The following is a 21,383-nucleotide window of genomic DNA, read 5'->3' as shown; positions in this document are numbered from 1 at the left end:
CCATATGAAGAATACGACCCAAGCCACCCAATAATCACACAGGAAGACCTTTATTGTAGCTCCAAACAACAACAATATGGCTACACCACACCCCAACCAACAATGCCTTTTTACCAAGGCAATTCAAGTGCCAGTTGCTACCAACTATACATGGCTACCCCACCACCACCACGGCAACGACAAAACTTTGAGGCATGGGAAACTGACTCTTTGACAGTAGGATTGAAGAGTACATGGACAATGAGCGCATGGAGGGGCTAATCCAAGGCCCACATACCCAAACACAACAAGAACCTCAGAGGGGTAGGGGTCGACAATGTGTTCAACGAAATCGAGTAGCGCCTAGGTGCGGAACTGGCGTCGTTATGGTGACAATAGGCATTAGAATATTTGTAATCCTTTTTTAGAAAATTTGTAATGCACTTTTTATCATTAATATATTTTTCCGTATTTATAATTATTTTTTAAAAAATTAATATAAAAAATCTTAATTAAAAAATTAAAAAAAAAAGGATTGCACATTGGCGCCACCCCACATGGCAGCCCATTTTGGGCTTGCACATTGGCACCATGAGGGGTGGCGCATACCTTCAAATTTTAAGACAATAGCGCCATGGGGGTGGCTCCTACGTGTAGGCCATCCCCAAACCTGGTTACCCAGGTAATTTTTCTGAAAATGTGGTTTTTTTTTTGTAATTTTTTTTAAAACCTGATTATTTCAATTTTTCTCAAATAATTGTCAAATTTTAGTTTTTGATTTTAAAATAAATTTCAAATTTTTTAAGAGGAATTAAATTTCAAATTTATTCGACAAAAATAAAGTTGAGATGGTTTTTTTAATTTAATTTCAAAATAGTTTTTCCATTAAAGTTTAAAATTTAAAAAATAGGTTTATAATTTATGTTTTTGTTTTATTGCTACAAATTCACCATCAATGGTCACCGACTATTATTCCAACAACCATTATGATCATTATCGACAATTATCGACGATCACAATCAATCATCAATATAATTACCACTTTATCTATCTATGATCTTCAATCTAACCACCATTTACTACTATGACTACCACCCGGGCCACATCAGATCATCACTCCATCCACATATCGCTACCACTAGCCATCAATGACCATCACATTGACCATCAACAATTGGTCATTAACTACCACTATAACCATTACTGTATATGACCTTAAGAAACAACCATTATGACCACCACCGACTATTGCTTGGACCATCATTTTGACTACCACCGACCACATCCAACCCCACTTTACCACATAGGATCTTTAATATGATAACCATTGATTATCATTATGACTACTATTTTTACTACTGTCAACCACCATTCTTACCACATCTAATCAATACTTAGACAATTACAAATTATCACTTCATTCACCTCTAATCACCACTCTAACCACTATCAACGATTATTACTCTAACAACAACTCTAACCATTGAACACCACTACTCTAACCACTACAACTGTTTTGGCCACTATTCAGACTATTATTTTGACAATCTACTCTAACCACTACAACTGTTTTGGCCACTATTGAGACTATTATTTTAAACATTGTCAATAACCACCATAAAATATTCTTTTTTTTTTCTGATTAGAGAAATGGCACTAGCAGCACTCCCTCTATTCTCAAATCCTCCATGCCGTTGCTCTTCTTCACATTCCCGTCAACCCTCAACCTTTTCCTCTCATCTTCAAACTCAGCCCTTTATCTCCCCACTCACCAAATCACAACCGCCAAACAACAACTATCTCCTTTTCCAATTTCGGCCCTCCATCAACTGCCGCAGCAGTTCTCACACACCCAATCTCGACTTCCAATACGGTAAATAAATTTCTCACACGCATTTTCTCAAACACCTTATAAGCAATCTTCTTACTGTTATTTTTTGTTTCATTTGCAGTCAGACTTGTCACTTTGTTTCAAGAAATCGGTATCAGCTTTGAGGAAACCAATTTGCTCTTGAGCAATGCTTCCGAACTGACCTCGATACAACTAGATTTATTGCGGTATCACATTCTTTCTTTAAAGTCTCTTGGGTTAGGTCGTATGTCCATCAATCACATAGTTACAAAGCAATTAAATATGCTAACTTCAAATGAAATTGACCCATTGTTAAACTTTTTGAGAAATGAATTGCAAGGACAGGTTGAGGAAGCTAAGGTGAAACATCTTTTATCGGCTAATCAGCCAAAAGAATTATCTAATTTTCCTCAGAAGGTTCAATTGCTTATTGACAGTGGAATTGGGGTTGATAAGATTGCACATGTGCTTAACAAAGTGAGTTTGTCAAAGGCAATTTGCCATAAGTCAATGGAAGAAATTGAAAGAGTAATTAGTTTCTTAAAACCATTTGGTGGTGTTGATTTGATTCTGAAGCACCCTGTGCTTCTCAACCATGATTTGGATAATAAGCTGAAACCGAGATTCAGGGTTCTTACTGAGTTAAGTGGCGGAGATGAGGATAGTGTTGGGAAAGTGGTGAATATGTTCCCTTCGATCATGCATTTAAGGACAGAACGTCTTGAAGAACAAATAGAGTTCTTGAGGTCTTTTGCCGAACTTGATGATCAACAAATATTTAGGATAGTGTTGGTGTATCCATCTATTTTCAATAGTAATAGAGAGAGGAAACTGCGTCCTAGATTACAATTTCTCAAGGATTGTGGGTTAGACTCGGGCGATATCTTTAAATTCTTGATCAAAGAACCGACATTTTTGGGCATTTCGTTCCGCAATAACCTTGAGTGTAAGCTTTTGTTTTTGGTCAAGATTGGGTATGAATATAGGACAAAAGAGTTGGCAATGGCGATTGCGGCTTCTACTAGAACAAGCTGTGGGAATATGCAGAAGGCGGTGAGTTTATTCTTGAATTATGGGTTGTCGCCCGAAGACATTTTTGCTATGAGTAAGAAGCGTCCAGCGACGCTGCAGTATAATCCCGCCTCTCTAGAGAAAAAGATTAAGTATTTGACAGAGGAGATGGATCGTGACATTCAGGAGTTGTTGGATTTTCCTGCATTTCATGGATACAAGTTAGATGACGAAATTAAGTATAGGTATGAAATAAAGAAGGATTCATGCGGGGGACAAATATCTCTCAATCAACTTTTAACTGTTTCAAGTGAGAACTTCAGTGATAGGCCAAAAAAGGCTTCTGTAAAATCTAAATTGGAATAAAGGTGAACAAATGAATTTGTTTTCTTTTTCCTTGTACATTAGTTTTGCTGTCCTTATTTATTTTGTTGTATTCCTTATGACTCAAGGCCTTTCATCCCAAAATAAGTTTATGAAAAAGAGACTATTTTATTGATAGAAGAATAAAAAAAATGAAGGGACATCAAGACAATAGTGTGTTTTAGAAGTAGCCTATTTCTAATGTAAAATTATTTATTATTCACTAACAACTGCTGCTAATAATTCCTGCTTAAAAAACAATATATCTTCATAAGGGCACTTCTGAAATTTTGTATCAGACAATAGAGATAATTTCTCAACTTATACACCATGCCAAGAAACTATCTTACTATACCAAGCTCTTGGAGCTTGTATCAGACCATAGAGATAATTTCTCAGCTTATACACCATGCTAGATATGCCTTTGTGATATCATAAGCTCAATCAATTTATACATTCTCAGCTTGCTCACCATGTAAGAAATCACTTTTTATATCAAGTTAAAACACACACCAGATATTACTATCTACAACTGTCAAGATAGTTCGTAAGGTATACCATGTAGCAACTGGTGCAAACACCACATTGTAGTCGATACTATACTTTTGAGAGTATACTTTTGCCACTAATTTGACCTTATGTTTCCCATCCCAAGTGCCATTTCTTTCTATGGATTCTATATCAAGATCCATTATTTTTGGCTCGAGAGCTTCTTCCTAAATTCTAGGATCATCACTTGTACTGAAGACAACAAGATTGTGCAATTGGTCTTCTTCCTCAATCTCTATACCAGTAACATTATCACTTTCATCGTCATTATTGTTACTAGGTTCTTGTAGTCTAATTTATTCCTTTTTATCCACTTTCAACCTTTATGAATATCAGCTGGATCAGAAAGTTTGTATGCCTTGGATTCTTCACTAACCCCAAAATTTACACACGTAATACTTGTTCCATTAAGTGTTTTTCTATGTGTATTAGGAACACACATGAGTTAGACATCCAAAAATTCTAAAGTGATGCACTAATGATTTTGCTGCACTCCAAGATTCTTCTTTAGGAGTCAAACTTTTCACTATAATAAGGATATGACTTCTATTTATGATATAAGTGATCCTTATGGATTTTTTAATCTGGTACATTCTGGTACATTTTTTAATCTTGGCCTCCTTATAGATTTTTATGCAAGCATCTCATTTTTAGGTTGAAAGGTTGAAGTCTTCAACTATATCATTAAGAAGGATTCTTCTGTCCCCATCATTTTCTGAATTCTCTTCAGAAAACGAGTCACCAGATGTATTGGAAGAGGATGCCATTTCAAGTCTCTCTCTAAGGCTGAAGTTAAATCTCACTGTCTGGAAATTTGTACTTCCTGAAACTCCTTCCCTTCCTGCCGTATTTGGTGTATCCTTGACCCATATTAAATGTTAGACAAAAAACACCATTTTTTAATTTTTTTTTGTTTTTAATAAGTTTTGGAGAAAATTTTACTGATTTAAATTGTCTCAGTTAGGTTATTAGATACTAAATATCTCTGCTTACTAGTTAAAACAAGTGGCATTTAATGTGCATTTATTCTTTAAGGCATGTACCGTACATTACAACCATTAGATTGATATAAAATTTTGATCTTGATGAAAAATTAATACCAATCTAATGACGGTAACATATGGTGTGTGATGCTCCCATTTTTAATTGGTTCATCCTGAGTGCAGTTTACAATACAAACAAACTCTGGGAATAATATGAGACTGCCACTTGTTTAAACCTTACTGCTTCTTTTGCAATTTTCATTCACTGTGCACTTTTGGTCTATATCTTTGTGATATTGAGTTTATTTGTTTGCGCATTCCGGTTTTTCCTTTACTCCGCACTAGGTATCTGATATTGTAATTGAGGATCGCTTTAGCGTTAAACAGGGGACAGATGAGTGGTTTGAGGCATTGGATAAACATTTCAAGTGGCTTCTTCAATATAGAATCAGCCCCTATTTTTGCAAATGGGCTGATGGTATGCGTGTTTTAACATACACATGTCCATGGCCAGGTATATTTCTGATTCAATGAGTTTTATAGAGTTGCAGCGTCAAAAGAAATATTATCATTGCTGAATATTTCTCTCTTGACATTGTAGCGGATCATCCAAAATCAGATGAATATTTTTCAGACCCTCGGTTGGCAGCATATGCTGTGCCATATAAACAAGTAGTCTCCGGGTATACAGTCAGTCAGTTGTCCCCGTTCGCTTCTCTCAGGTATATTTGCAATGAGAACTGATGAAATTCAACCCACCTGTTAATGTGCCACAGTAACGATGCGGGGAAGGATTTCTTGCAGAAACAAGTTGAGATATTGAGAACCAAGAATCACTGGAGAAAAGCTTACCTTTACTTGTGGGACGAGGTACAAACATGTGTGATATAAATTACTAGTAAGACTACCCTAGGATGATGTCAAAGTTAGGTTATCCACCTCTATCCTAAATTTGGATTGAACGCTGCTACTGAAAAATTACAAACAGCAAGTAACTTTAGCAGTAATCATTGATTAATTTTTTTATTTCTTCCCTGTTTTCGTTAAAAAGTTGAGCAGCTTCATTAAATCATTAATTAATTGCTTTTATTTCTTCCCCGTTTTCATTAAAAAGTTGAGTTACTTCATTAAATTTTGACTGCCCTTGGTGGTATATAAGTTATAACTATTTCTCTCCTAAGAATTTCACATGACAAATCATGTTACAATTGTGTCTATCTCTCCCTTCATAAACACTAAATAAGTAGGCCCTTATCAATATTTATGAGCATTTATAATAAAAAATAAGCCAGCTCAGTACAAATTTTTCAAAAGAGGGAATCCGTTACCATAACTTTGAATCTGGTCCAGTTCACTATGATCCTGTTTTTTTTACTGAAGTTATGGCCTTGATAAGCTGATTTTCTTACCTTTTTGTCCAGCCACTAAATTTGGAACAATATGATTCTCTTCGCAACATGGCAAGAGACATCCGTGCTTATGCTCCAGATGCTCGTATTTTAACTACATACTATTGTGGTAAGTTATTCTAATTTAATTTCTACTGGCTTATACTTAAAATACATGGTAGTTTATTCATTTTAAATTCAAGTTGTTTCTTCATATTGGTAATGCCTTTGTTTTGTTTGGCATATTCACTTTTTGGAATGATTGAAATATTTCACATAGTTATGCTGTAACAGCTGGCTGTAATTGTATTCTTATGTAGTTGATCGGATAAATAAAACTCTACCGACCATTAATAATTGCTCTTATTTGATCAAAGAATAGTTTTTGCAGGGTTACAATGCAATTTATTTCTTTTATTCTTAATTACTGCTGCACTGTCAAAGAATAGTTGTGTCATGCAAATGATTGCAGTTTCTTTCTAATTTCTTTTCCATCTTTGATTTTTTTTAAATGACTTTACAAATAATAGTTTTGCCGAGGATATGACTGCAGTTTCTTTCTTCTAATTTTTTTATCTTCAATTTTTAATTTACTAAATGGAAAACCGTATTTTCTCATTTTTAACAAATGGGACCTTATAATGAGATATAGAATGGTAAACATTTACTGACACATCCTTGGGATTTATTGTTTTACCCGTCACTAACTCTTCTTGGTTGGCAAAGTCTGTCTTCAGATTGTACTTGACAGTAGTGTATCTAAGATAATCTTGGTGTTGGCAATCTAAAGTTTCGCATGTACAAGTAGAAAAATGTAACACAATCTGCATCTACATTTCATTTATATGATAGCCAATCACAAATTTGTTTCGTTGATTATTGGTTTTTTTTTTTTTCCTGATGAATGTAGGACATGCTTCTTCAATCTACTTACATATTCTTAGATTACTCTATCAATTCAAAATTTGTTTTAGCTTACTCCAGCCAGCACTTTCATTTTTAGTTTCTGTAGCTGTTTCTTATTTTCTTTGTATCTTATTGTGGGTTCATTTTATGTAGGGCCAAATGATGCACCTCTTGCACCTACTCCATTTGAGGCTTTTGTAAAAGTTCCATGTTTTCTGCGTCCTCATAATCAAATTTATTGTACAAGGTATTGCTTTAAAATTGACTATATCCCTATCAATCAAGAGTAAAGTACATTTTATTTTTATCAACTGACTTCCACCTATTTACTGTTTTGTTTGCTGCAAGTATTTCATTAGAGTTTTTGGCATTTCTTGACATGAATTGATTATTAGGTTATTATCATTGGTTTTTCTTAATACTCTTGTATTTGCATCTTAAGATATTTTATCTATTTAAACTGAATACACGAGTGATTTATTGGATTTGCATCTTAAGATATTTTTTCTATTTAAACTGAATACACTAGTGATTTATTGGATTTTCATATTTAGATTTGAACTTGGTATCAATGTCAAATATAGTTATCAGTATGTCAATTAATTATTCTTTTTCTCCTCACTCGCACCATCTAAACTCTTGTGGTGATGCAATTTCTAGTTCTGGGTTGGATGTTCCTGAAGTCTACTTCTTTAGCGAGACTCCATTTATGGTGAGTCAACTTCCAAAATATCTATTTATATGATTTGTTGTGAAGTAGTTTTCAGGATCTTGGTTTCCAAAAGAAGTTAAAAATAAAATGTTAGATACTATATCTTGCTCAATTTTGTTGAAGTTAATCATTAAAATTGGTTTAGTTTGGGGGAGAGAGGTCCAAAGCGCCCCTTTTTGGATTCTGTTGCCCATATTTATAGTTTTAGACCTTTTGTGTTGTGGTTCACTTGCATACTCAAAAGATGTTATTCAGTCAAAACTTAAAAAGTGTAACTTAAACTTCAGTTAGTTGCTGAACCAGTGTCATTTTGGATACATTGATGGGCTTATTTCTCAAGTCTTATTTATTGTGCCTTTGGAAGAAACAATTTTTTTCATTAGTGAAAATAAAAGTGGGAATGAAGAATACCCAAAGTTTTCTTTTCATTAAGCTTTCTAAGAACTTGACTTTGTCTTTACAGTGAATGGGTCTTGGGAAATTGAGAGGACCTGGTCAAGGATATTACTGCTGAATTACAACCAGAGAATGGTGAGGTAATATTATATAAATTTTACCATCTTTTCCTCATCAGTAATTTAGTTTGCGCTCTTTGTTTCTTCTGAGTTGATAGATATTTGCTTTTACCTCTTCAATGCTTTTGAACAAAATATCTTAAAGCAGATTGCAAGATCTTTTATAAGGTCTACATATCTTCTATTTCTCGAGCTAAGCATGTAGTGGATTTCTGATGATAGTGCCCCGCGTCTACCTACTTGCAAAGTGGTACAGCCAATGTTACCATATTCCATATATCCACCCCAAAAAACAAAGTGCAAACCATTGCATGCATACCCGATATCGCAGTTGCCATTGCTAATCTACTTGTGAAGATTTTGGAAAGTTAAATAAGGAAGAAGGAACTAAAACCGAAGAGACATTAATAGTGCTTACATACAAAAAGTCAGAAATTTAAAAAGCCTTATTTGGAAAACCAACCGAAGCAGCAAAGATAAAACTATAAATGATGGATTGAAGAAAAACACTAGCATATGGACACTCTTATTTTTTTTAATTATTATAAAACTATAAGCAAAGTATAGTAATTGCCAACTTTTAATATAGAAAAGTAATTAATAAACTGCACATTTTGTTCTAGAAATGAGATCTAAAATATAAAGTAATGTGGATATATGGTTCTTTGAAATCTACCAATATACCAGTTAATATTTTAAAATGTACCCAAGCCCAAATAGTATACTACCAAATTAGCATATCTCCTACATACCATGTAATCAACTTAGAGTAATGTATACCAGATAACTACGGGATTAACTCTATGTTCCTTTCTTGGTTGCTCTGCGGGCTTAAATTTATGTTCCTTTCTTGGTTGCTTTTTATTTTTAATGGATTGTGGTTACCTTTTCTCTGTCGTGCCATACTCTGGGTTTTGGAAACATCACTAGCCTTAATGTAGTAGGACAACAGTTCTTATATGTCGTGCCAAGATTTATTTCCTTCAAAAGTATATTGTATTAACAATTCAAACCAAGGCTCCATTTGGCTTATTTATGGAATTCATTATGTTTATGGACATCCTAACAAAGCCTTGGAGTATTTAATTTTTTTTAGTAGAGTTTGAACTCCATTTTCTTTGATTCTCAAGTTTCATCAGTCAACATTATTACATTGATGTAATCTATCGTATTTCCTCGGACATTTTTTTGGATGTTTATGGCAATATTTCTCCAACAATTTGAGTTGGTGTACTGATGCTAAAATAATTGGTCTGCTGTACTGAATATTTATTCAGTAAATGCAAAATTTCCATGATCAGACTAATAAAGAGTGATGCACAATAGAATGTATATTTACTATTATGCTGGTTCCTAGTTTTATTTGTTCATCAGAGGCGGGTGGTTTTGTCACAGGAATGGTGGACATATGTCTGTATGGGACCATCAGATCCTCATCCAAATTGGCACCTTGGTATGCGAGGCACTCAACATCGGGCTGTCATATGGCGTGTGTCGAAAGAGGGTGGCACAGGATTTTTGTACTGGGGTGCTAACTGCTATGAGAAAGCAACTGTAGCCAGCGCAGAGGTGATTGTCTAGCTTGTTTATGTTATGTTACGTTGGAAAATTATGTATCCGTTAGAACTTGCTATACTGTACTGTTACTTTTCTTCCATTTATATATTTTTGTGACAGATAAAATTCAGGCATGGCCTTCCTCCTGGGGATGGAGTTCTGTACTATCCTGGTGAGGTATTCTCAACTAATGAACCGGTGGCTTCTCTTAGACTAGAGCGCCTACTCAGTGGCTTGCAGGTAAAGTATTTATTTTTATCCCCTAAAAATATTGCAAATTATTCTCAACAAATGTGTATCTTGACGAAATATTTGTTTTAATATCAATACTTTGGGTACATCACAGTACTCTATTTATAACTTACATGATTTGCATCTATTTATATCGTATGGACTATGAAGCTCTATTTTCATGGCATGAGCTGGTATAAGTTGTCTTAAATAGTTTTTCTTTTATAGATTCTGATCTTAGATTCCTTGTTTGCATTTATTTAGGATATCGAATATCTGAGACTTTATGCTTCAAGATATGGTAGGGATGAAGCAACTGCGCTTTTGGATAGAATGGGAGTTTATTTTGGTCCTGAACGTTACACACACGAACACATACCAATTGATGCAATGAGGGGTCAAATATTCAATTCGTGCCGGTAGTGATTTTCTGTACTGATATGCTAAAAGATTCAAGGGGTTCATTTAGCAACTGTTGAAAAATCCAGGCATAGTTTTAAAAGATGCATCAATCTTCACTTCATCTCGTTGTGGTATTTATATATACTCATCATATTGTAGTGGATACTGTAAACTCTAGGTACATATATTGAAACGTTGTTAGATGAGAAATCTTTTGTTTGTGCCGAAATAGGAACTTCAACCTTACTCTATCACGATGAGAAATCGCAGTTTATTTGCAGTTATTAATTAGGCCCACATAAGAGTTGTATATACTGGCTCATTTCACTTTTAGCCTGCATGATACAACGGTAAATTTTGGTGTTTATTTACTGTCTAGCATATATGAACTAGTTGAGTTCTGTCATATGAAGTCTGTTTATTGTGGGTTCATTTGTTCGTAGCATTTGTGTGACAATATGGTTAAGTTGCTAGAAGGGATGGTTTCTTATTCACAGGAAATTGATAAAAATGTTTTTCTTCGTGAAAACATAAATAGATTGATTGCCTTTGTATAACATCTTTAAACTAATGTCGGTGACAATAGGGTTAAGATTATCATTTTATTAGCTGTAAAGCATTGACAAATCATACGTTCTTGCTTCATAGGAGGCCTAGGTTTGGTTTATATTGTTTAAATAAAAGAAAATACGAGCATTTAACATGTCACCCCCCTTTTACCCTTGAATAAGTTAGTGGGGTGAAGCATGAAATTTTCGGAACATTTTTTTGCCAAAAAAAAATTGTACTATTGCAAAATTTAAATTATTGGTAGTATAATTTTTTCTTTTTTCAAAAAAAAAATACCGAAAATTTTAAAAATTCCGGTATATTTTAAAAATTTCCGGTAAAAAGTCACGAAATTTTTTAAAAATCCAATATTTTTTTATAAAATTTCAGTAAAATGCACATCTTTTGAAAATTAGCGACTTTAGACAAGTGTATAATGTTAAAAGCATAATCCTTAGAGGGTGACATGTATAAGTAGGGGTGTGTGGTTCGCATGTTAAATGCTCCGAAAATACTTCTTGTCTTATAATTGTTTAGACTCAAGTACTACATCGTCCCTCAAGCACGATGGTTTTTAAACACTTGTAGCTTCAACTCCTCTATAAAAGGATTTCTTATTCTCCTTTTTCATTTCTTTACTCATTTTTTCACATAACTTTCTGCAAGCTTCTTCAGGTTTTTTTGCTCGCACGACCCTCTACAAGCTTCCTCCGGTTTTTATCCTATTCGCAACTCTTTCAAGTATTGATTCCTCCTTTCTCCTTCATAATAGCCATGGTTAGGGATTTTAGACAAAAGGCCTTTTAATAGGGATTTAGGTTGGCGTAGAATTTTAGTTTTGTGAGATTGAGGGGTTTAGTAGTCCTATTAGCGATTGCAATCATGGTAGTAATTTTTTTTTCTTTAGTGTTCCCAGGAAACAAAGAGATAATGACCTCCCCCTCCGTAATGTCTAAAGAGGTCGAAGATATTGGATCCTCTTGTACTGTCGAGGAGAAGATAATCTCCTTTCGAAAGGAGATTGTCGTATATTCTTTAAAGGATGAAGTGATGATTATCTTGGAGACTTGTTCACCAATGGAGAAAGTTAACATGGCCACCTTTCTTAGCTTATCATCACCTATTCTTACTTCCACTCCCCCTCATAGAGGACACGAGGGTTCTTTTCTCCTTTTCCTCTTTAAAGGTGGATGTTATGAAAGTCCTTAACATCATTCCTTCTGAGCTAACGCCTAACAATTGGGGCTTTATTAAGGTGTTTGGGATGGTGTGCCAAGGGCTGGAGATTTCTGTTAGAATATAGTTTGGTTCTAATCATATCTTAGTGTTTTGATGATAACAATTAAATACATTTTATATAAGTAAATATGGTACTCTAATTATATGTTTCTTATTTCAGAAGAAATTCTAACTCAAGTACCATCAGAACTTGGACTTTATGTAAAGCTCACGCTGAAGTTCTAATGCTTGGAGACTTCTAAATGCACCATCCGCTGTAGCCAATTCTGATAGAAGTTATATTCACAATGTCAAGACAGAAGTTTGTGAAGAAAAAGAAAAACAAAATACAAAGTTCTGATACAAGATAAAATACCGTTAGAGACATAATGATTAAAAGACGGCTGAAACATTTATGAGGAACAAATATTAAGATGCATGCAAAGCTCAATTAACCAACACGACACGCAAACGTTTATGGCGGAACAACTTACGAGGAAGCAACGATCAACAACTTCCAAAGGCTATAAATAAAAGATCATTTGAAAAAGCAAATAACAACTTACGAACAAGAGCTGCTCACGAAAAATCTTATGCTGAAAGTAAATTCTTTGTTCATATCATTTTATTGAGATTCATATTCATTGTACTTAAACTCAGTGAAATATCACTGTTGTGATAAAGCTTTTTAAGAAGCAATCTGAAACACTATTGTTAGAAGTTCCTATTTGTAATTGTTCCTTGAGAGACCAGTTCGGTCAGATTTCTCGAGAGGAATAGGACTAGTTAGTCTTATAGGTGTTAGTCACTTGTAGTTGGCTTGTGCATTGAATTGTTAGTTACACCAGTTGGTTGTGCATTTGTAATCAGTTTGGTTATAGAGGATTAAGTCCTCGTTGAGAGAGGCGAAATCACCTTGACGGGTGGACTGAAGTAGTTTGAGTTCAAACGAATCAGGATAAAAATATCGTATGAATTTTCATTTGCGAAAGAAAACCCCTTATTCAACCCCCCTTTTAAGTGTTTTCATACCCTTCAATTAGCATCAGAGCACTTGGTTCTGGGTGCAAACACTTAACAGTGTCAGTAAAAGATCTAGAAGGAAAACGCTATGGAAAACGAGCAAAATAACAGACCCCCTGTGTTTGATGGAGAAAATTTTGAGTAATGGAAAGTTTCTTTCTAGGACAAGATGTTGAACTATGGGACATTGTGCTAGATGGTTACACACATCCTGTAGATACTGGTAAAAAGATTGATAGGAAAAACATGAGTGATAAACAAAAGAAAGAGGTAAAAAATCATCACAGGGCTAAAACTATCTTGCTGAATGATATGTTTGAGTCTCTCAAAATGAATCATGAAGGAATCACTCAAGTTAAAGAGACTAAAGCTCTGGCCCACATTCAGAAGTACAAGGCATTTAGAATGGAAGAAGATGAGTCCATTGAAACCATGTTCTCAAGATTTCAAACTCTGACTACTGGCTTGAGAGTTTTGAACAAAGGATACACCAGAGCAGATCATGTCAAGAAGATAATCAGAAGTTTACCTAGGGATGGCAAGAAGACCCGCACCCGAACCCGAGTCAAAGGGTGAAAAACCAAATTGACTGGTTTGGGTTCGAGTTCGGGTGTCACCCGATATTTCGAGTACGGGTTAGGATAGTGTAAAATATATTTTACGTATTTTGTTGCGGGTTCGGGTTTGGATGAAAAAACCTGAACCCAACGGGTGTGGGCGTGGGTGTTAGTTTGCCACCCGAACAACATTTGGGTTTGGGTGTCGATTTTGGGTGCGGGTTTGGGTAGTGTGAAACCCGACCCGTTGCCATCCCCAAGTTTACCCAGAAGATGGGGACCAATGGTTACTGCGTTCAAAGTTGCAAAGAGTCTAAATGATGTATCTCTTGAAGAACTTATCAGTGAATTGAGAAGCCACGAGATAGAACTTGATGAAAATGAGCCTCAGAAGAAAGGTAAGTCTGTTGCCCTTAAATCTATTAGAAAATTTGAAATTAATGCTTTTGAGGCTGAAGAAGAAAGCTCTGGTGACTCTGCATCAGAAGAAGAAGATGAGTTATCTCTTCTCTCTAGAAGAGTAAATCAATTATGGAAGCATAAACAAAGGAAGTTCAGAAATTACAGGAGACCAGAAAATAAAGCATAATCTTCTGGACATAAGAAGCCTAGCAGAAAAAGCATTGTCTGCTATGAATGTAAAGAACCATGTCACTTTAAGAATGATTGTCCTAAGCTGCAGAGAGAAAGGCCAAATAAAAAATTCGAAAAGAAGAAAAGTCTGATGGCCACATGTGATGATTCAAAATCTTCTGAAGGTGAATCTGACTTAGAAGATGAACATGCCAACTTAGCATTAATGGCTACCATAGGAGATGACCCTGGCTCTGAATTAGAAACTTATGAGGTATTCTTTGAACTTACTAGAGATGAGCTTGTAGAAAGCTTATCAAAACTTCTGGAAAACCATAGTAAACGCAGAATCAAATACAAGAAACTTAAAGATAGTTTTGTAGTTGAAACTGAGAAACTTAAAGCAGAAAATTATGAACTTAAAGAAAGTAATCTTAAACTCATAGAGGAGTTAAAAATATCTCTAATTCAGATACTGCTTCAAACTGATGTTACAGAACTCCTTGATGGATATGGATAGCTCCCTTGTGTTGTAGGGAAGCTAAATGAATGCTTAATTGCTCCTGAAAACCTTAGGAATCTGTAACTCGATTGTACCTACAAGACAAAAAAGTTAAAGTGAAACAATGTATTCTCTGTGTTCCAGATGTGAACCAATGATCTGAACAGCTTATATATGGTATGTAGAAGATGTTTGAATGAGTAGTTTGGCTAGTGAGCCTATGGAATGAAGTTTGGAAGGTTAAGGCTCTAAATGGCTCTTTAATGGAGGTTTGAGAGTGGTTTTTGGCTGGGGGTGTTTGTGAAGTGTTTGGAGATGATCAAAAACTTCCAAATGGTGTATGGAAGTTGTTAGAAAGGTTGGTTTTCACCCAGAACTTCTCTAACTAAAATTTGCTATGAAAATGCAAATGACACAAAAAAATGGATTTTGGAATGAAGAGTGACTTTGGGATTTCTTGTGTGTTTGATCAAGGGAGCGAGACCCTCTATTTATAGGCATGAATTAGGGTTTGTGGAGGGAAGAATCAGATCACATGGCTCCATAATTTTCAAATTGTGTACTTTTTCTTCTTCATGAAGAAATGAAGAAGTTATGGTTCCAAAGTGAAGTACAAGCATGCTTTGGAGTTGTTAGATGCTTTAGACATGTTTGGTCTGATCTTTTGGTGGAGTGTATGTAGAAGCAACAAGTTGGAAGCTCAAGGAGAGTGGACTTTGTGATTAAAGCTTCTTCATGAAAATGGCAATGGTGCCTTTAGTCTTGAAATGGAATGAAATCTTGGACAATGAAAATGGCAATGGTCCTTTAGTCTTGAAATGGAATGAAATCTTGGACAATGAAAATGGCAATGGTGCCTTTAGTCTTGAAATGGAATGAAATTTTGGATAATTGCTCAAAAGCAAGTGTAATCTTCTGAAATTTGTGTCTTGAACAATTTTTAGGAGCTTCAAGAAAGGAATCTTTCATTTTAAAATGGTTTTGATTCATAATTTTCTCATGTTCATGGATATTTTCAAGTGCTATGGAGCATTCTTCACAAAATCATATCTCATAGCTAAAGCCATGGAATTTCATGCTAATGGTCTCTTTGGAAATCCCTTGCTACATACTTCAATTCACGTGTTAAAAGTTTCCTCAAAATTCTTTGGGATCATGGAGAAAAATAGTCACGAAGTTAGGAAAAATTCAAGTGAAAACACTTAAAAAATTTCTAAGTTTTTTGAACATGATCTTCTTAATTCCATCTCTCAAAATAATCATTTTTTGTTGAAATGAGATAAGTGACAAAGTTGTTTATTTGATCAAGATCTACGACTTTCATGTTGGGAGATTTTTGAGTGTGTAGGTGAAATTTGAAGTTCCCAAAATGAGGTCAAAATCACTTAAAAACCATAATTTTGACTTTTGTTGACTTTTTGATTCTTAATGAAATTTCTTGATTTCTCTTGGTCAAATGTCTTCAATAGTCATATGATGATGATTTGAATCCTCAAAAATTCATGGTTGACCATTTTTCTCTAAAGTCAAAGGTTGACCCACACAGTTGACTTTTTCCATATGAACTGCAGTTTTGTGGATTCCATATGAATCAAGGTCTCCTCTTCAAATGAATGATGTGAATGGATTATAATGTTGATTTGGATGCCCTTGAATCATGGTTTGAGTATTGGAGCCATGTCCTGATTAAAAGTCAACCCTATAGTGGAATTAGGTCAAAACCCTAATTTGGGGCCTCAGGTAATCATGAAAGTGATTGATCTTGAATTGGGCCATCTCTGGACTTGGATATTTATGAGAGAGCCCTTTGAATCATAGGAGAATGTTGAACTTCCTTGTGGGCCTCAAAACCCTAATTTGCCCATTCTCCTCTTGATCAGTCTCCTGTCTTGGGACACAAGCAACAAACAACAATTTTTTTTTGTATTTTTGGTTAGCAGATGATATATGCATGATGGTTATGATGATGATCCTAATATTTTGAAATATGGTGGGATCTTAGTGGTCAAAAATTGGGGTACAACATGTTTTGACGTTGTCGAGGTGTTGACGTGGCTAGAAAGTCGGAAAGAGACCTTTTCCAGATTCGAATTCGACGCGAGATGCTTTCAGGTACGATGTTTAATCATCTTGACTCCGTTCCTACTTATTGTTTTGATTTACCATGGCTTTATTGTTGATGTCATTACAGAAATGATGCAGATGAATGTTAGATCGATTAAATGTGATATTATGAAGTCTTGGATGATAATGAAACTTGCAGGTAGAGTCAAGTAAATTGATGGATGGGGTTTGGAGCTACAGATAAAGTTTGAAGGATTTCTGAATATTTCGTATGAGAAGGCTGTTTGGTGGTTTATTGGCGAAGGTTTTGAATCAGTTTTGTGGAGCTTATGAAGGTTATTAAGCAGAGTTACCTACAAGGAGATTGGAGATTTATTGATGAGCGTGAATTCGTTTTTGTGTGTGAAACGGTTATGGTTTTGAAGATTCGTATGCAGGTTAGTTTGGAGGAAGTTTGAAGTTTTTCAGCAGAATTTTCTATTGCTTTTTTTTTCTTCCTCTGTGTATTTCTTTCCCCTTCTCTCTGGTAGTGAGTGTGCTCTTTTATAGGAGGAAGATTAGGGTTTGGTTCAAAGAATTGAGAGAAGAATTGGATAAGGATTAAGGACATATGAGTTGTTTTTTGTACAAATTGTAATGAAATTTTAAATTTTTTGCAGAGTAGTGGAATGGTGTAGTGGGATAGTGGAGAGGAAAGACAATTGAGGAGGAGGAGGAGGGGAGTTTTTTTTTTTTTCTTTTTTGTATGTACTGTGAAGTAGTGTGAAGTGGTGTCATGGATGGAAAAAAATGTGAAATTTCTGTAAACCGTGTAATGCATATGGGGTGGTCCCAACTTGCTTTTCATCTTTTTCCTATTTTATTGGACATAAGAAGTAAAAGAAATGATAGTAATGAAAATAATAAAAGAAAATGATTAGTAACAAAAACAAATTAACATAAAAATGTAAAATAAAAATAGTAAAATAAATATAATGAAAGAATAAAAAGGGATGACTTTGTATTAAAAATTAATTCAATTTTAACAATAATTTAAATTGAAAAAATATTTCAAGTTTGAATTAGAATCAAAATTAAAACTAAAGATTAATACAAAATCAAGGTATCTTTTAGATTTTTTTTAATAAGAACTAAAATTGTGAAATTAAAATGAGGACAAAGGAACTTTAAACCTCAAATTGGAATGGACTTGAAATGTTGACTTTTAGGTCGAATTTCTTCGAATAATCTCGTGAAGCTTGACAATCTCGATTCAATCTCTGCCTAACAACAACAAAAGAGAAAGAAGACATGTTTTTGTAATTTTTGAATTGAGGGTTAGTAAACATAAAATGATATGAGAAAATGCAATGATGCAAATGACATGAATATCGTAGGATAAAAATAAGGGTGCAACACACTCACCTCTTCTCGCGAAAAGGGAAGCCATCCTAAAGTAGGTTGATCTCATCAAGGCAGTAATTGTAAGATGTCTAATGCCCTTAAAACACTGTTCATTGACTCCACAAGACTTGTAGTCATGTGCCTTCATCGTTTGCCATTGTCGTATACCCTAGTCTATTTATCTCTGTCTAGATTATCGATCCACCTGCCTGTATCCGGATTTGACAGTACGATATCACGTCGATAATGTTGGAACGTTGGTTGAGTTAATGCATACCCAACATTGACAAGAGTCTTCTGAAGAACCCTATCCTTGATCTCCCGCATGAAATTTTATGCAATATATCGAATACAGTATACATGCGTTGAAGGTGGTTCGTGCCAACCGTTTGCTGGATTGTTGTACGCACTCTCGGTGGAAGCATGCCTATCTGAAATCAAACAGAGCCCAGGCTGGGGAGCAACGTATTTCTAGAGATTTTTGAGAAAGAAACTCCAACCCCTAGCTGTTTCACCTTCCACAAGAGCGAACACAACCGGAAAAATATTACTGTTGCCATCTTGTACAACGGTCATTAACAAGGTTCCCTTGTATTTACCGTACAACCAAATTCCATCTATTTGAAGAACTGATTTGCAATACGCAAATCCTATAATGCAAGGTCGAAAAGCCCGAAAAATTCTATGAAATATCCCATTTCCTTGAACACACGTTCCGTCGGGAGAATGCGCCGACAATGTCTCTAAAATAGAAGCGGTTTCAGGAGCATAAGTCTGGAGCGCAGTCAAGAAATGTGGAAGTTATTTGTACGAATCCTCCCAGTTGCCATACACAATTTCAATTGCTTTGGTTTTTGCCATCCATGCCTTTTTATACTGGGTTGGATTACAACAAGAACCCGAGAGGAAACATTTTGTTGTATCGACAAATTTTAGATCACCTACGACCTCAAGATGTATTACCACTAATTTTTTTATGATTCATATATGTATTACCAACCATCTTCCAAATAATACATTGTATTCTTTTGTCCTATGCAGTTTTATTGGAGACCATACATGGATCTCGAACATGAGCCGAATCCCGATGACCAAGATGTTTGGACTATGACAACACCTATCATAAGATTCAACATTGTGGAGATGCACCAAGCTGGTCGTGTGAAACTCCAATTTGGCACACGTCAAGAGATCCCGACTCCCCCAATTGATTTGGGCAACTGGCATATGAAAAGAGTGAATCACCAATAGGATATCCAAGATTGGAAAAATTTTGCACCCGAATTATGTCAGATGTGGAAGGATCTTCGCTTCCATGTTCTCTGGTTCCCCGTTGCCCCATTCCCAACGTATCCAACTGAAAAATATGTAAATTGGTATAGATTGGTCACAACCCCTGAAATGTATGTGTCTGACCCGTTTTACTTGTACGACCCCCGCCAACAGCAATACAACCAACAAAGTCAACAAAGCCAACAACACCAACGACGTCAACCAAGCCAACCGAGCCAATATAGCTAGTACCAAACTCAGCCTCAACTCCATCAGACTTCTGAACACGAAAGCCAACAACCATACCATGTAAAGTATCAAACTCCCTACCAAAAACAACCCTACCAACAACAATCATATGGCTTCACCCAACAATGCAACGAGGCGGGCCCCTCCACATCCCAACTTAACCCCGACTTAAACCCATATGAAGAATACGACCCAAGCCACCCAATAATCACACAGGACGACCTTTATTGTAGCTCCAAACAACAACAATATGGCTACACCACACCCCAACCCACAATGCCTTTTTACCAAGGCAATTCAAGTGCCAGTTGCTACCAACTATACATGGCTACCCCACCACGACGACGACGACAAAACTTTGAGGCATGAGAAACCGACTCTTTGATAGTAGGATTGAAGAGTACATGGACAATGAGCGCATGGAGGGGATAATCCAAGGCCCACATACCCAAACACAACAAGAACCTCAGAGGGGTAGGGGTCGACAATATGTTCAACGAAATCGAGTAGGGCCTAGGTGCGGAACTGGCGCCGTTATGGTGACAATAGGCATTAGAATATTTGTAATCCTTTTTTAGAAAATTTGTAATGCACTTTTTATCATTAATATATTTTTCCGTATTTATAATTATTTTTTTAAAAATTAATATAAAAAATCTTAATTAAAAAATTTTAAAAAAAAGGATTGCACATTGGCACCATGGGGGGTGGCGCATACCTTCAAATTTTAAGACAATAACACCATAGGGGTGGCTCCTACGTGTAGGCCATCCCCAAACCTGGTTACCCAGGTAATTTTTCTGAAAATGTAGTTCTTTTTTGTAATTTTTTTTAAAACCTGATTATTTCAATTTTTCTCAAATAATTGTCAAATTTTAGTTTTTGATTTTAAAATAAATTTCAAATTTTTTAAGAGGAATTAAATTTCAAATTTACTCGACAAAAATAGAGTTGAGATGGTTTTTTAATTTAATTTCAAAATAGTTTTTCCATTAAAGTTTAAAATTTAAAAAATAGGTTTTATAATTTATGTTTTTGTTTTATTGCTACAAATTCACCATCAATGGTCACCAACTATTACTCCAACAACCATGATGATCATTATCGACAATTATCGACGATCACAATCAATCATCAATATAATTACCACTTTATTTATCTATGATCTTCAATCTAACCACCATTTACTACTATGACTACCACCCGGGCCACATCAGATCATCACTCCATCCAGATATCGCTACCACTAGCCATCAATGACCATCACATTGACCATCAACAATCGGTCATCGACTACCACTATAACCATAACTGTATATGACCTTAAAAAACAACCATTATGACCACCACCGACTATTGCTTGAACCATCATTTTGACTACCACCGACCACATCCAACCCCCACTTTACCACATAGGATCTTTAATATGATAACCATTGATTATCATTATGACTGCTGTTTTTACTACTGTCAACCACCATTCTTACCACATCTAATCAATACTTAGACAATTACAAATTATCACTTCATTCACCTCTAATCACC

At 35.3% G+C, this 21,383-nt stretch overlaps 1 protein-coding gene across 3 annotated transcripts; it reads left to right on the top strand.

Moving 5' to 3' along the window:
• Positions 1 to 1,594: 1,594 nt before the first annotated feature.
• Positions 1,595 to 10,854, top strand: LOC131660170 (transcription termination factor MTERF8, chloroplastic-like). 3 transcript variants are annotated; one of them, XM_058929340.1, is made up of 12 exons: positions 1,597 to 1,852; positions 1,932 to 3,210; positions 4,409 to 4,609; positions 5,083 to 5,251; positions 5,339 to 5,420; positions 5,514 to 5,607; positions 6,159 to 6,255; positions 7,185 to 7,278; positions 7,692 to 7,743; positions 8,207 to 8,279; positions 9,654 to 10,055; positions 10,311 to 10,854. In XM_058929340.1, the coding sequence occupies exons 4-10, from the start codon at positions 5,218 to 5,220 to the stop codon at positions 8,207 to 8,209; spliced, it is 456 nt and encodes a 151-aa protein (XP_058785323.1). In that variant the 5' UTR covers positions 1,597 to 1,852; positions 1,932 to 3,210; positions 4,409 to 4,609; positions 5,083 to 5,217; the 3' UTR covers positions 8,210 to 8,279; positions 9,654 to 10,055; positions 10,311 to 10,854. The 3 variants fall into 3 exon arrangements, with proteins under 3 accessions (XP_058785322.1, XP_058785321.1, XP_058785323.1); XM_058929339.1 differs by lacking the exons at positions 7,185 to 7,278; positions 7,692 to 7,743; positions 8,207 to 8,279; positions 9,654 to 10,055; positions 10,311 to 10,854 and having other exon boundaries at positions 1,595 to 1,852; positions 5,339 to 5,459; positions 5,542 to 5,607; positions 6,159 to 6,230; XM_058929338.1 differs by lacking the exons at positions 7,185 to 7,278; positions 7,692 to 7,743; positions 8,207 to 8,279; positions 9,654 to 10,055; positions 10,311 to 10,854 and having other exon boundaries at positions 1,595 to 1,852; positions 5,339 to 5,607; positions 6,159 to 6,213.
• Positions 10,855 to 21,383: the final 10,529 nt, after the last annotated feature.

The sequence above is a fragment of the Vicia villosa genome, linkage group LG3 (assembly GCF_029867415.1).
Source record: "Vicia villosa cultivar HV-30 ecotype Madison, WI linkage group LG3, Vvil1.0, whole genome shotgun sequence".
In the NCBI taxonomy this organism is placed as follows: Eukaryota; Viridiplantae; Streptophyta; class Magnoliopsida; order Fabales; family Fabaceae; genus Vicia; species Vicia villosa.
This window is presented reverse-complemented; position numbering and strand designations above follow the sequence as displayed.

What these genes read in the sequence shown, in the direction of transcription:
- LOC131660170 (XM_058929339.1), top strand. Translation starts at nt 1,630, where the DNA reads ATGGCACTAGCAGCACTCCCTCTATTCTCAAATCCTCCATGCCGTTGC. An exon ending in CAATCTCGACTTCCAATACG is followed by an intron (nt 1,853 to 1,931) that starts GTAAATAAATTT and finishes TTTCATTTGCAG; the next exon opens with TCAGACTTGTCACTTTGTTT.